At 39.2% G+C, this 13327-nt stretch overlaps 1 protein-coding gene across 6 annotated transcripts in view; it reads left to right on the plus strand.

Annotated features, from left to right (window-relative positions):
• The first annotated feature begins 3654 nt into the window (after positions 1 to 3654).
• mark3b (MAP/microtubule affinity-regulating kinase 3b) overlaps positions 3655 to 13327 on the plus strand; it is a 59759-nt gene continuing 50086 nt past the window's right edge. For 2 of the 6 annotated variants that reach the window (XM_053613615.1, XM_053613614.1), the window contains exons 1-3: positions 3655 to 4406; positions 11931 to 12122; positions 12467 to 12520. In XM_053613615.1, coding sequence (XP_053469590.1) covers positions 4356 to 4406; positions 11931 to 12122; positions 12467 to 12520 — 297 coding nt within the window. In that variant the 5' untranslated portion in view covers positions 3655 to 4355. The remainder of the gene's footprint in view (positions 4407 to 11930; positions 12123 to 12466; positions 12521 to 13327) is intronic. The other 4 variants (XM_053613610.1, XM_053613611.1, XM_053613612.1 and 1 more) reach the window with 4 other exon arrangements.

The following is a 13327-nucleotide window of genomic DNA, read 5'->3' on the forward strand; positions in this document are numbered from 1 at the left end:
AATAATAATAGCAACAACAAAATAATAGTCATCATCCTCATCATAATCATCATCATATCCAAATTCACTATTACAATATTCTAATATTGTATGAACACAGTAAAGTTGACTACATAGTTAAGCCTAAGTAACATTCTATAATTTATTTCCTACAGCAGTAACAACAGTTACATGGTTTAGAAAATCTTCCATTTTTCCAAGTGCATAATCAAAATTTTCAGTATGAACAAATAAACACAATAGACAGCACCGCTAAAAGGTAAGTAACATTTTATAATTTGTTTATTGCAGTAGCATAACACAGGACTTAACACAAAAAACATGAATCTCTAAAATGATATGAACCTGAGCACTAAGTAAAAATCTCTGTATACTCAGTAGTAAGGCTATGTAATGGTCCATTTCCGATGGTCTACGTTATACCCCTTCTTCATAAACACACCATAAGGCACATAAAATCCATCAGTGCATCATCTGCTGCTGGGTGTTTCATGCATCCTTTATATCCTTCCACTGTTCCTCACTCCACTTATTGTATTTTAAGACTGTCCCAATTTACCTGAACCTTGCTTTAAAATTATTCAATTCTAAACAACAACAAAAACAACAATTTGATGCTTATTTTATAGTACATCTTAAACACATATGCATCATAAAAAATGTGTAGTATATTATTCATGACAATTATATAAGCTTGTCGGGGGAAAAAAAACTAGCCAAAGAATGCCATTTTATCTACCCCAAGATTTTTGCTTCCAGTTTGATGCTGACACCCACTTATATGATGTCACATGAATTAAGTCATGTAATTTCTATCAGGCACTTCCAATGCAAGTGCTTAGTAACAAAAGTTTGACTTCCACTTGCCAGACAAATGCTGCTAAGTTTATCTGTCCCAATTTAGCTGTTGTCCCAATACACCTGAATTCACACTACCTTTTTAAAAACAGTAATAAAAAAAAACAACAACAAAAAAGAACTATCACAGTTAATCTTCCCTTGTTGATTGCTGATTGCTTACAAGTATACCCAATCATGTTATTGATCTGATGATTAACCTCCAGCTGTTTCCTTTTAGTAACACTTACTGTTCCAGCCTTTTGTTGCCCTGTCCCAACTTTTTTGAAATGTGTTGTGGCCATCAAATTCAAAATTACCTTATTTTTTTTTTCTTAACATGGTACATTTACTCAGTTGAAACATTTGATACATTTTCTATGTTCTATTGCGAATAACATATGGGTTTATGAGATCTGCAAATCATTGCATTCTGTTTTTATTTGCATTTTACACAGCATCCCAACTTTTTTGGAATTAGGGTTGTACTACTATTACTACTACTACTACTACTACTACTACTACTAATAATAATAAATATAGCTGCAAGCAGCAATGGCAGATTCCTCCTCAAGATTGTGGACCATTTCAAAATTGACATGGTAGAGAAATGTATCCCACAGATGCAACATTTCAACACATTTGGATCAATGGCAGATTTGAAGTTCATTTTTGTAGTTTTCCCACAAATGATCATTGTAGAGAAAAATCAGGAGTCAGTGAGAATTTTGGAGAATTACTTTGTGCTGATGCCATGCTGAGTTGACATTATATATCTATTATATATACTGCTATAATATTAATTTGATTTATTCTGTGTTGCCATAACATTAATCTGAATGAAGTGTACTTTGGCTCGATCCAAGACAAACAGTGCCATCTAGCGGACGAGAAACATATTGTTAAACATAATATAATAGATATTATCAAAGATAACATGACAGTTCCTTCTAATCTCATTGTTTTTTGGAGATATAAGGTTGCCATCGGACCTCATATGGCCTGTGATGGGTTGGCACCTGCCTTGTGCCCCCTCAGATAGGCTCCAGGCTCCCCGCGAAACTGTGTAGGTATTACGCCACTAGAGGGAGGTAAAGTACTATACACAACAGTTAGATTCACCAATTGGAACCAATGAGAACAAATATGAGGAAACTATTCTGCTGTACAGAAATTCTCTCTCTCTCTCTCTCTCTCTCTCTCTCTCTGTACAGCAGTGCAATGGTCAAATAATGTCATCAAAATTTCTCTTGTGAATACTGAAGGTATTGTTTTATACCCCATCAGTTTCATCCCAGTATGCCATAGCACCCTATTTTTAAAAATAAAATAAAAAAACATGCATGAAGTTGCACTCTAACATTTCTAATTCAGATTACACTTTATTTTCTAATGCAGCAACTACAATCCACTTCATGATAATTTGCTGCATAACTGAGTTCACTCTATTTGGCCTATACATGATGTGACATAGATTGGTGAAAGATGTGCATAGCCACAACATCCGCACAACATCTGAGTAACAACAGCTTTGTGGAATATTACAATTAAAAGATTATATTTATAAATTTACTTCATACTTCTCTGCAGGTTAAAACAGCAAATTTGTCATTTCAAACCAGTATATAAAGATTATTTATGCTTATTTACCTACAATGATTTTGGATATATTTGTTTCCAGTATAGTTGATTCTACTTTTGCTTTGCTTTTCTTGATGACAACTCAACCACACAGGAAGTGGGGTGGATCCTTTTCTCGTGTGAGAAAGCAAATCTCTCTCAATGCAATTTAACTTGACTGTATTATAGGAACGGAGGAAAAGTGGAATAAACACAGGAAAGATGTGAATGTTAAGCATTTTGTACTTAACTTAGGCAAGGGAATGAATAGTATAACAGTGGCATCCTCCAGGTTTTTAGACACAAGCTAATTACTGTGTGTGTGTGTGTGTGTGTGTGTGTGTGTGTGTGTGTAGTGCAAGAATTTATTTACAGACATTTTTATTTCATTTTTGGTACAAAATGAATGGCTACATAACATTGGCTTCATAGCTGCAGTTCTAATACTCAAGGAATTTGGTGAAAATACCCACAATGCTTTAATGTCATAGAAGTGATAAACCTTAAAGTCAGAGTTGAGGTGGAAACCGGGACAGGAAACCTTATTTCAAGGGTGACATCTAACACCCTGTGTCTCACATGTGACCACACCCTTGACAACAAAAAGGCCTGTGAGAGTCAGATACTTGTTCAAATTATTCACCGCAGTCCCACTGTATATAATCAGTCTTCATATCATCAAATCATAAATCACCATTTATGGTATACAACACAGTGTTATTCCAGTCTAGCTGACATAACAGAATATCCACCCAATCATAAGACAAAAGAACAGCCTCTCCCAGCTGCGACCTATGACCCAGCACAGGTTAGTCAGGAGCACTTTAAAGACCTTGACTTCATCCCAAATTGCGTCCTACTTCCTATAAAGGTGAAAGTTCAGGAAGGAAAAATTCCCCTCTGTAGACCTCCAATAGCAGTTTAGCCTTTTGAAATTCAGCTTGTTTGACACTTCATCCAGAACAGCACTACTAGTTAGCACACTATTGAACAGAACGTTTATTTATTTCTTTATTTTTAATATACATAAATGTTATAATCTTTCACAATGATACACAAATTTGATTTCTTAGTATATATCAAATAAAATGTTGTATATAAGGGTGGAAAAAAGCCTCATTTTTGTCCGTCCATGTAATCACCCTAGCAACACCAAACAGGCCTCGCGCTGCCGGAGCGCCAATCAGTTTTGAAGCCGCCTCTTTCATCACTTCCTCCGGCAGAGCTGGGCTCGGCTTAGCGCTGTTTAGCAAATACGCGGCCATCTTGGATTCAGCAGTCTAGCTACAGGCGACGCTTAGTTTTTGGGATGGGTGGAACTGAAACAAAACTTGGGGATTCCTGGGTGTAATTATTTTTTAACGAATAGGTTCGCGTCGTCAGTTTTATCCTGAGCATTTTGGCGGAACTTCACTAACTTCCCAAATCGGCGTCGGACCGTTTGTATAGCGGTTATAACCTGAAGTCCCCTCCTCCTTCTCGCCAAACCGCTGTGTGCAGTTCGGCGGGCCTGGAGTAACTGTATGGGCTTGGTTTCGTTACCAACTTTTTTTATTTTGACAGCGTTTGTTCACTTTCTAAACTAACTGGCCACCTTTTTGGAGTACGGTTATGGTGGGCGCATGTTCAGCACTGCACAAGTTTGTGTTGTGTGCCACCGGTTGGACATCACAGCGCCGTGTGGTGTAATGCGGCTCGATAAATGACTTTATTAACGTGGAGTGGCGGCGTCTTCCGGCGTGTGTTGTGCTGAAAGTTCGCCTTTGGATCGCAGTCAGAGCTGATCTCCTCCATGGTCTGTCGGATAACTGCTTTGTGCTCTTCCTTCGGACCGAGGCGCTGCGATTAGACACACACTTGGACAAGGAGAAGCACTTTGGAGATCGAGACGCGTTAAAATGTCAACGAGGACACCACTGCCTACAGTCAATGAGCGCGACACGGAAAATGTAAGTCTCGCTGTTGCATCTTCAGGGATTTTGTTTTGTCTCATGTTTAGTAACCTGGGAGTCTCGAACTTTTCTCGGCACACCTGATACACTTCGTATTTCCTCCAGTACTTGTGTTAGTGGCACAAGATGAAGCTGAGGAAGTTCCTGTGCTACTTTTTCCATTAACTTCTGTAATGTTCCTTAAATTCACATTGACATACAAAGAGCCATTGTATGAGCCTTATAGAGAGGTGTCAGGTCCTAAAAACCACAATATTGATGTTAGTGTAGCAAATATCAAGGTTGTCCTCATTTAAATGTAGCCTAAGTATTAAAAAACTACTCTCATCAGGGGTTACATAGGGAAGAAGTTCTGTAAAATAAATAAAAAGTCACTAAGACATCACACGTTGGACAGGATAAAAAAAAAAACAATGCTTTCCTTGTCCTTTTCGATTGTGTTAGTCAGAATCAGATTACGTAGCGTGAAGATAAATTCGACCTCGTTAGCTTGTAGGATTGACCGAGTACAATTACAACACAAATGTAGCTTGGAATGGATCTTCATCTCTGCATTCATCTTCAGCAACCACCTTTTCGTGGTCAGGGTGCCGGAGTAGATGCCCGAGACACTGGGTGTGACGCTGGAATACACCCTGAATGGGACACCTGTCTGTCGCAGAGCATCGCACACTCATAAACGTCTAGGGGAATTTTTAGCATAGCCAGTCCGCATACAATGGGAGTGTTTTTTTTTTTTGTGGGAGGAAACCGGAGAACCCAGAGGAAACCCAGACGGTGACTGGGAGGACATACTCAGAAATTCCAGTAACCCAAGCTCAGGGTCGAACTGGGTACGCGGTGCATGCGTTCTAAAATGAGCTACATGTTGATTCTATTTGTTTATTAGCAATACTAGGGCCCAGAAAACATATACACGATATGGCCAAAAGTTTGTGAACATCTGACCATCACATCCAGATGTGCGTTTTTGTTTTTTTTTTGTTTTTTTTTAAATCTCATTCCAGATTTAGTCCTCTCCTTTGCATTATAGTAAATAACCTCCACTCTTCTGGGAAGGTTTTCCACTAGAGTTTGGAGTGTGGTTGTGGGTAATTTGTGTTCGTTCAGGCACTGATGTTCAGTGAGAGGGTCTGCGGTGCAGTCAGCGCTCCAGTTCATCCCAAAAGTGTTCAAAGTCAGGGATCTGTGCAGGACACTCGAGTTCTTCCACATCAACCTTGGTAAATCATGTCTTCATGGAGCTCGCTTTGTGTACAGGGGCGTTGTCATACTGGAACATTTTTGGGCCTCTTAGTTGCAGTGAAGGGAAATTGTAATGCTACAGCATACAATGACATTCAAGACAATTGTGTGTTTCCGGCTTTGTGGCAGGAGTTTGGGGAAGGAACACATGGGTGTGATGTTCAGGTGTACGTATAACCTTTGGCCATATAGTGTGTGTGGGTTTTTTTTGTTTTTTTTTAAACATGTACACTATCTCTATCTATCTATCTCTATATCTCGCTATATCTACCTATCTATCTATCTCTATATCTATCTATCTATAATTCTTTACACTTTTTCTCCAAATTGTGTGTTAAGACAACGTATGCAATTTCTACGTTTGTCCTAATGACATAGATGATTGTACCACTTATTTGTTATGATGTCAACAAGTTCATAATAATATCCATAATTCCTTTTGAGATTGAAAATTAGTGTAAGAGTGTAGTTATATTTCATGTCCTGGGGTCCTAAAATGACACTAAATATAATTTTTAGTAGACAAACCAATGATCATGAAAGATCTCGTGTAATTTCTTAGTCAAGTAGAGACAGGGAATTTAATAATTATTATAATAATAATAATAAAAGAAAGTGAAAAATGAACTCCAAGGCAGATCTTTGCCTATATGATCAGGTGTGAGGATTACTGTGACGAGGAAATGTGTGAAAGTCTACGCAGTGTGGTGTTTCCTCTGAAGGCTGGTGGAGTGTGTAAGTGTTAATAGCCAGCTGTTGGCTGTATGAATAGAGGAGCGACTTAGCCCTCCCCTCCCTCAACAATAATCTAAGGATAGGGTGCAGACACGAGCATCAGTCCGTGCCTGTGGATCGATGAGCAGCCAGCGTCCCCAAAAACGAAGCGCTCGCCTGTTTGGACATCATTCACGTAATCAATGCTAACATGAAGGGCTCGCATTCGGTCAAGAGACACCGCATTACCATAGTAAGTTGTTTCCAGGGGGTTTTTCTTTTACTCTGAAGTAATGAAGGACAAACGTCTAGGGGTTTTATCCTGTGCCAGGTATGAAGCATTAGCCGGTTCCAAGCTTTAGTGTTTATAATTTCAGTTTAATGGGAATTTCAGTTAACTCGGCGTGCAGGGATTATTAGTATAAAAGCTTTTTTTTTTAATCGACTTGAAAATGAAAACAATTTTGGGCATAAATGAAGTGCTTCCTTTTGTTTTATTCGTTAGGATCAGGTTAGAAAGTAGGACTGTATTGAACTGATGTATGTCCTCTGAAAAGGCTGTAGAAGGTTTTATCCTATAATGGGTTTTCTGCTGTCCTACATGGCTGTGTGCAGATTTTTTTTTTTTTTATTCCTCTAATTTTGACTACTTGAAATGAGGGCTCCACAGAAATAGTAGCCACTGGAGCATTAGACGTTACACTCATTGCAGATGAATCTAAACATGTCTAAAGACTTCAAATAATAATAAAAAAAAAAATCGTAGTACATTTTTAGGTGGAATATTTTATCATACAGGTCTAGTCCCCTGAATATAGAATGTTCTCTAAATATCAGACGTATGCGACCTTCAGTAGCGACCTCTTGATAAGTAATATTTGGACACGGCTTTATTTGACAAACGTCTCCGAATTTGCAATGAGCTCCAGGACGGTTCCTGCAGGACTGGCATTAATACCGTTCACAAAAATCATTCCTGTTCACGTTGTTCTCTTGCATACTGAGAAAAACATGCACAGACTCGGGTGGTTTTGGAGCGATCTGTAGATATTTCATTGCTTTCTAGACATGCGTCAGTGTCTGTTCATCATCCTAATAATCACTGCCAGTATTTCCCTGCCTTAAAAATGGATTATGTGAATTAAACGCTGGAAAATACTGGCCAATGACACGCAAGCATTTGTAAACATGTTTATACCACAGTTATGCTGAATTTTCGATTCTGGTTGTTCAGAAGGAGCCTGTTCTAATACACTGTCGTTTCTATAGTAACGGCTAATTCACAGGGACTTGTATGGCACTTGTGCCACATAATCTAAACCTAGTGATGAAGGGATTAAAATGTGTTCTTTAATATAGAAAAAATGCATCATGTTTTGATACTTCTAAAACTTTTATGGAAAGAGTCTCCAGTGTCAGTGCTTTTCCTGAAGGGCAGAGGATGTTCTCTGTGACAAGTTACATTTTTATTTTGGTTTCAGTAACTTCACTAGAAAGTGAGGGAACATCTGTTTATAGTCGCTATAACGCAAGTGATAACAGGTGTAACGAATGTTCCATAACATGAACTGTAGCTATAAACAGGTGAGAAGTACAATTTCACTTCTTAAAAAAAAAAAAAGAACGAAATTGTTTGGTATAAGAGGAATACAATAATCAAACTAATGAGTGTTTCATTCCTTACATATTCTATTGCTATGAAGGGGAAAACAGAGTAATTAGCGTAAGCAGGGCTGAAAGGTTACGCAAGTTCTTCATGATCAACCTGCTGGAAAATGCATCCTGGAGGCGATGGTGGTGTTGTGACCATCCATCCATCCAACCAACCAGCCATGAGGACTGCTGCTATCCAGAAATATCTGAATTATAAGCACAGTAGGATTTAGTCCGCCTTTAACATAAACACACATCCTTTCAGAAGTTCCTCTTCCAGTCCTGACACGAATATAACGACTAACCTCGCTCACAGGGATGCAACCAATATCTTGTCAGTAATAATTTTTACAAGCATTATTTGCATATTTCTTACCTCATCTTTATAGTTATTTTAAACTCCAGCTTGTCAGCTCCCTTTTTACCATAGCCACGTGGTTCTGTCGGCCTTCATCAGATATTACTCAGCTGTCTGCCTAAACGATTTATGTGCTAATTTGGGCAGCTCTAGCCTAGATGGATTGGCATTCGTTTAACGCCGAGAGACAAGGGTGTAGAAATCATTGCCTGATCGATTTTGTGCCAGTGTTTGATGATGATTTTTTTTTAAAGCAATATCATTAACTGTTAAAAATCAAATATTGTGGTATGATGCGTATTCCATATCTCACATCCCATAGTGTCAAAATAAAAGAGCCTGTAGTGTCGAGAAATATTGGTATGATGACTGTAGCTAAATATTCTGGTTTTTGCTATTGCAGTATAGTCATAGTTTGTGTTTTGTTTTTTTTTTAAAGCTAGGGCTGACACAATACTAAATATTTTGACTATGGTGGCTGTAGCGAAGTCGTATTGTCGTTGTATTCTAAAGATCAAAATGAAAAAATAAATGAATACAGTGGGTTCGGAACGTATTCAGACCCATTCGGTCTTTGCGATGTTTGTTTGTTGTAATAGATTTAATGAACAGTTTTTGGCCATTAATCTACACGCAATAATCCGTAATGAAAAAAACAAGTCTTTAGAAATGTTTGCAAATCTATTACAAATCGAAGGAAAACTGAAATGGCTCATCTAGATAGCTATTCAGAGCAATTATTCAGTATTGTGTAGAAGCACCTCTGGCAGCAATTACAGCTTCCAGTCTTCTTGGGTAAGTCTCTACCAGCTTTGCACACCTGCATTTGGGTTATTTATTCCGATCGGATGGTGAGCGTCTGTGAGCTGCCACCTTCAGGTCTCTCCACAGCTGGGGTTTTATGGGGTTAAAGCCTGAGCTTTGGCTAGACCACTTGGCTGTATGCTTTGGTTTGTTGTCATACAGAAAAGTGAACCTTTGCCCCAGTCTTCTTCGCCTATGTGCACTGTGGAGCGTATTTTCTTTAAGGACCTTTCTGTTTTTTTGTCTGTATTCACTCTTCCCTCAGTTCTGACCAGTGTCCCTGTCACTGAGAAGCACTGCCATGGCATGATACTGCCACCACCATGCTTCACCATAGGGATAGTGTTGGCCAGTTGATCTTCGATTTTTGTCTCATGAGATCAGAGAGTCTTTTTCCTCATGCTCTCAACGTCCTGTAAGTGCCTTCCATAAGTCTTTTACTCAGGAGTGCTTCCGTCTAGCCACTCTACCGTAATGTACTGATTGATGGACTGTTTCTGAGATGGTTGTCCTTCCAGGAGGTTCACTTTTTTTTAGCTGTTCACTTTTTTATCTCAATGCCAATGATGCTACTTGTCACCACAGTCTAAAAAATGTCTACAAGCAGACAGAACTTTATTTTACTACCTCATACTTCACAACAAAAGGAGACACCAAAAAATATGACCTGGGAGAACTCTAACCACTGTTCAGTTAGTGCAGCATTCATCACCTGAGCATTTGTGAGACCTTCATTCTACTCACAGTGACAACCTAGTTTGCTGCTGGCGTTAAACTCCTGAAACGAGCTGCTCACTTGATGTGTGCATGTGAATATGGTTGCTGAGCAAGCACACCTCACTGTTGAAGGCAAAGGCTGATGATACTAAGTAGGATACTGTAACATGTAGGCCGTATCGGATCGTGACACCGCTCACAGTATGGAATGTCTGATTACTTTTGTTTTTTTTTTTTAGTTAAGACATCAGAAGTAGTGACAGTTCACGTGCTCTTTCGATTCACACATGCTTTAGCCACTATTCCAAAAATCGTTGGTGACCGTCGTATCTAAATTGTGCTCTATCATCACTTCTGCATCATTATCGGTTACGTAACGTTATCTGTTATGAGTAACGTTATTGCGCTAAGTATTTCACATCTGTGTCGTGGTACAATGCTGGTCGTCAGCTTCCATAGACTTAAAAGTAAATTGGTCATAGGGTAACTGGCTGTTTTAAACATTTCTATTTGGGGCTTTAAAGCTGTGCTTTCATTAACCCGGTTCAGAGGATTAACGCAGTGTCTTTTCAGATGATATCTGAAACTGTAAATTCTCTCAGAAAGCCTTTCTTGCTGAAAGAGGAAGTCATAGCTGAAATCCAGGAAACGGCATGCTGTTATTTCTTTAACCAGCATTATTTACATCCCTTCCTACTGTCAAGGCTTTCAGGCTTTTGATTTTGCCAAAAAATGATTTTAAAAAATTGGGTAAAAATCTGAATTAAAGCAAAAAGTCAGAAAAGATTTATAATAAAACACTTTTCTCTTGAAGTTAGGACACTGTTTAATTATTTAGGAAGGATTTTCATTTCATAATTTTCAAATGAAGGCACAAAATGTTATTAGACATTGATCTAGGGGAATGCTTTTTGTGTTTTGATAGATTTGAATGTAGAACTTCGGATCTTAACCTTTAACATTTAACATGCACTCAAATGACAGATGTTTTGAAAGATTTTTTTTGAATAGTGATAAATGTTAATGCTGGGAGCAGCCATGTTGTTTTGATGTCACTTGCTGAACTTGGGGCTGAGGAGACCATCTTGAGTTTCTGGGTAAGAATTCCGAGTTGAGGGGACGTCTTACCTAGTTGCAGGACAGAAATTCTGAGTTGCGGCGTTAAACTTTTAAGTTAATTTGAGTAACAGTTAAACTTGTGTTGAACTGGTGGGACTGGCTGCTGGTCACATTTCTTTGTTCCTTCCTGTATACACAAGTATTTGCACAAGCACGCTGAAATTTCTGTGGTGCAACTTAGTCTACCCTTTGCTAGTTTTAAACTAATGCTGCATTTGATTTACCTCAGAAGTGGGAAGCTGAATTACGGAATTGCGTCATGTATGACATTATGTCGTACATTTTGTGCATTCAGGCTACAAAGTGGGGGAAACCATGGATGCCTACATGTTTGTCTTTTGTTGGCAACAAACTAGCCAGTTAACCGTGATGAGTAGCACATTTTCCTCCTCAAAACAATGAACTTTGTAGTCAGTGCTCTAGATTTAACAATCGAATCGGCCTATATGTCTAGGCCTATATATTGATCGATCTAAAACAAATACTTGTGTATATACCACGTAACTTGTATAAAGGTAAGGGGTGCTACTTTGTTTACTGTTGATGCCTGAGCAGCCATGTTGATTTGACGTCACTGGTCGGAAATGGGAGTTTACGAGTAGGAATTCTGAGTTTTCGTTGGATTTACTGAGTCAGCGGTCAGAAGTTTTAATTGAATGCAGCACTTGTGTTCAACTGCTGGTCACATTTTTTTAATGTTATGTGACTTCCTGTCTGGATATCTCCTCACCCTCGAGGCATAGATTAATGTGGAGATTTGACCTAATCTGGATTGATGGTTTCTTACAATAACTCTTTGCATTTGCGCTACACTACTTGTGTGGATTGGTTTGGACCTGTCAGTGTGTCACCTTTAGAAGGCCCTTAAGCTTGATCACTGAGCTCCGGTTTTGTCTGTGTTGTACCTCCAGCACACCTCGCACAGTGACGGGCGGAACGATGGTGCCACGAGATCTAGCCGCTCAGGGGCTCGATGCCGCAACTCCATCGCCTCGTGTGCCGATGAGCAGCCGCATGTTGGCAACTACCGGCTGCTCAAAACCATCGGCAAGGGCAACTTCGCCAAGGTCAAATTGGCACGACACATCCTGACTGGACGAGAGGTGAGGTTCAAACATCGCTCAGCCCCAGGGCTTTCATTCTGCCTGTGCCTGATTCATTTTTCAGATATTTCCCACTTATCCATTTCCTCTTTCACATACTTTCTATCAGGTTTAAGTATTGAAAAGATGAGGTTTCAAAATAAAATCAGATTTTTTTGTTGTTTTTAAAAAAAAATGTATTTCTGCTGTATTTATATATGAATAGTGTTGGACATTTTTTTTTTAACTCCGTCCTAGCGATTCTGAATCTGAAGTCATTTTCACTTTCGGACTTTAGATGATTGCTGTTCCCCCGTGAGCAGCAGAGTCGGTAAAATGTCATTTGTCTCCTTCCTTTCCTGCAGGTGGCCATAAAAATTATTGATAAGACGCAGCTCAATCCTACCAGTCTCCAAAAGGTAAATATATTGGATTTCTCCACTGCAATAATAATATCCTCTGTATTTGTTTCCCGTCTCTCTCGTGCTCTCTCTCTCTCTCTCTCTCTCTCTCTCTCTCTCTCTCTCTCTCGCTCTGTCTCTCCTTGTTCCAGTTTATCATTTTGTGGGGAAATATCATGTGCTTTGTTTATGCTTTTAACCCGGATGATTGTGTTATTAGAGTATTGAAGGGCATTGTGGTCAATCCAAAATGGTTCAGTTTTACCACAGTACAGCCTGACTCTATTTAGCGCTAGCTAACAAAACCCAAAGCTTTTTAGTGCCAAGCCGGGCATGATGGGTAAGTGACGGCTGACGGAAGGAGCGTCGGTGGCCTTGGACATATGAGGCAGCTAATAATAGCAGGAGCGATGAAATCCAAAAGAGTGGCAGGAGTAATAACAGTGCATGCATCTGTGCAGAAAGCCGACCGCTTAGTCAGGACAGTGAATCATGGAGGAGGAGCTGAAGACGAGACTCTTACTCTGTGAGCCTCTCATGTTCTGCTGCTCTCCATTCATATGTTACTGAAGCTCCATGACCAGTAGCTTTGTGTTTTTTTTTTTTATTGTTTCTCTGATTTGGCTTTAGATATCGTGTTGAGGCAGATGAATGTTCCTTTCATTGACGTGCTTTCTCCTTTTAATTAACTCGCAGTTGTTTTTCCAGACTATTGATTTTATTTGTTTTCCATTCATGAGCACAATGATAGCTTGTGGCACTGGGTACAGTGGAGGCCCAGAGGTTCAACCCTTCCGCAGATGAATTAGTACAGTCTATGGTAGG

This window comes from Ictalurus furcatus, chromosome 25 (assembly GCF_023375685.1).
Source record: "Ictalurus furcatus strain D&B chromosome 25, Billie_1.0, whole genome shotgun sequence".
In the NCBI taxonomy this organism is placed as follows: Eukaryota; Metazoa; Chordata; class Actinopteri; order Siluriformes; family Ictaluridae; genus Ictalurus; species Ictalurus furcatus.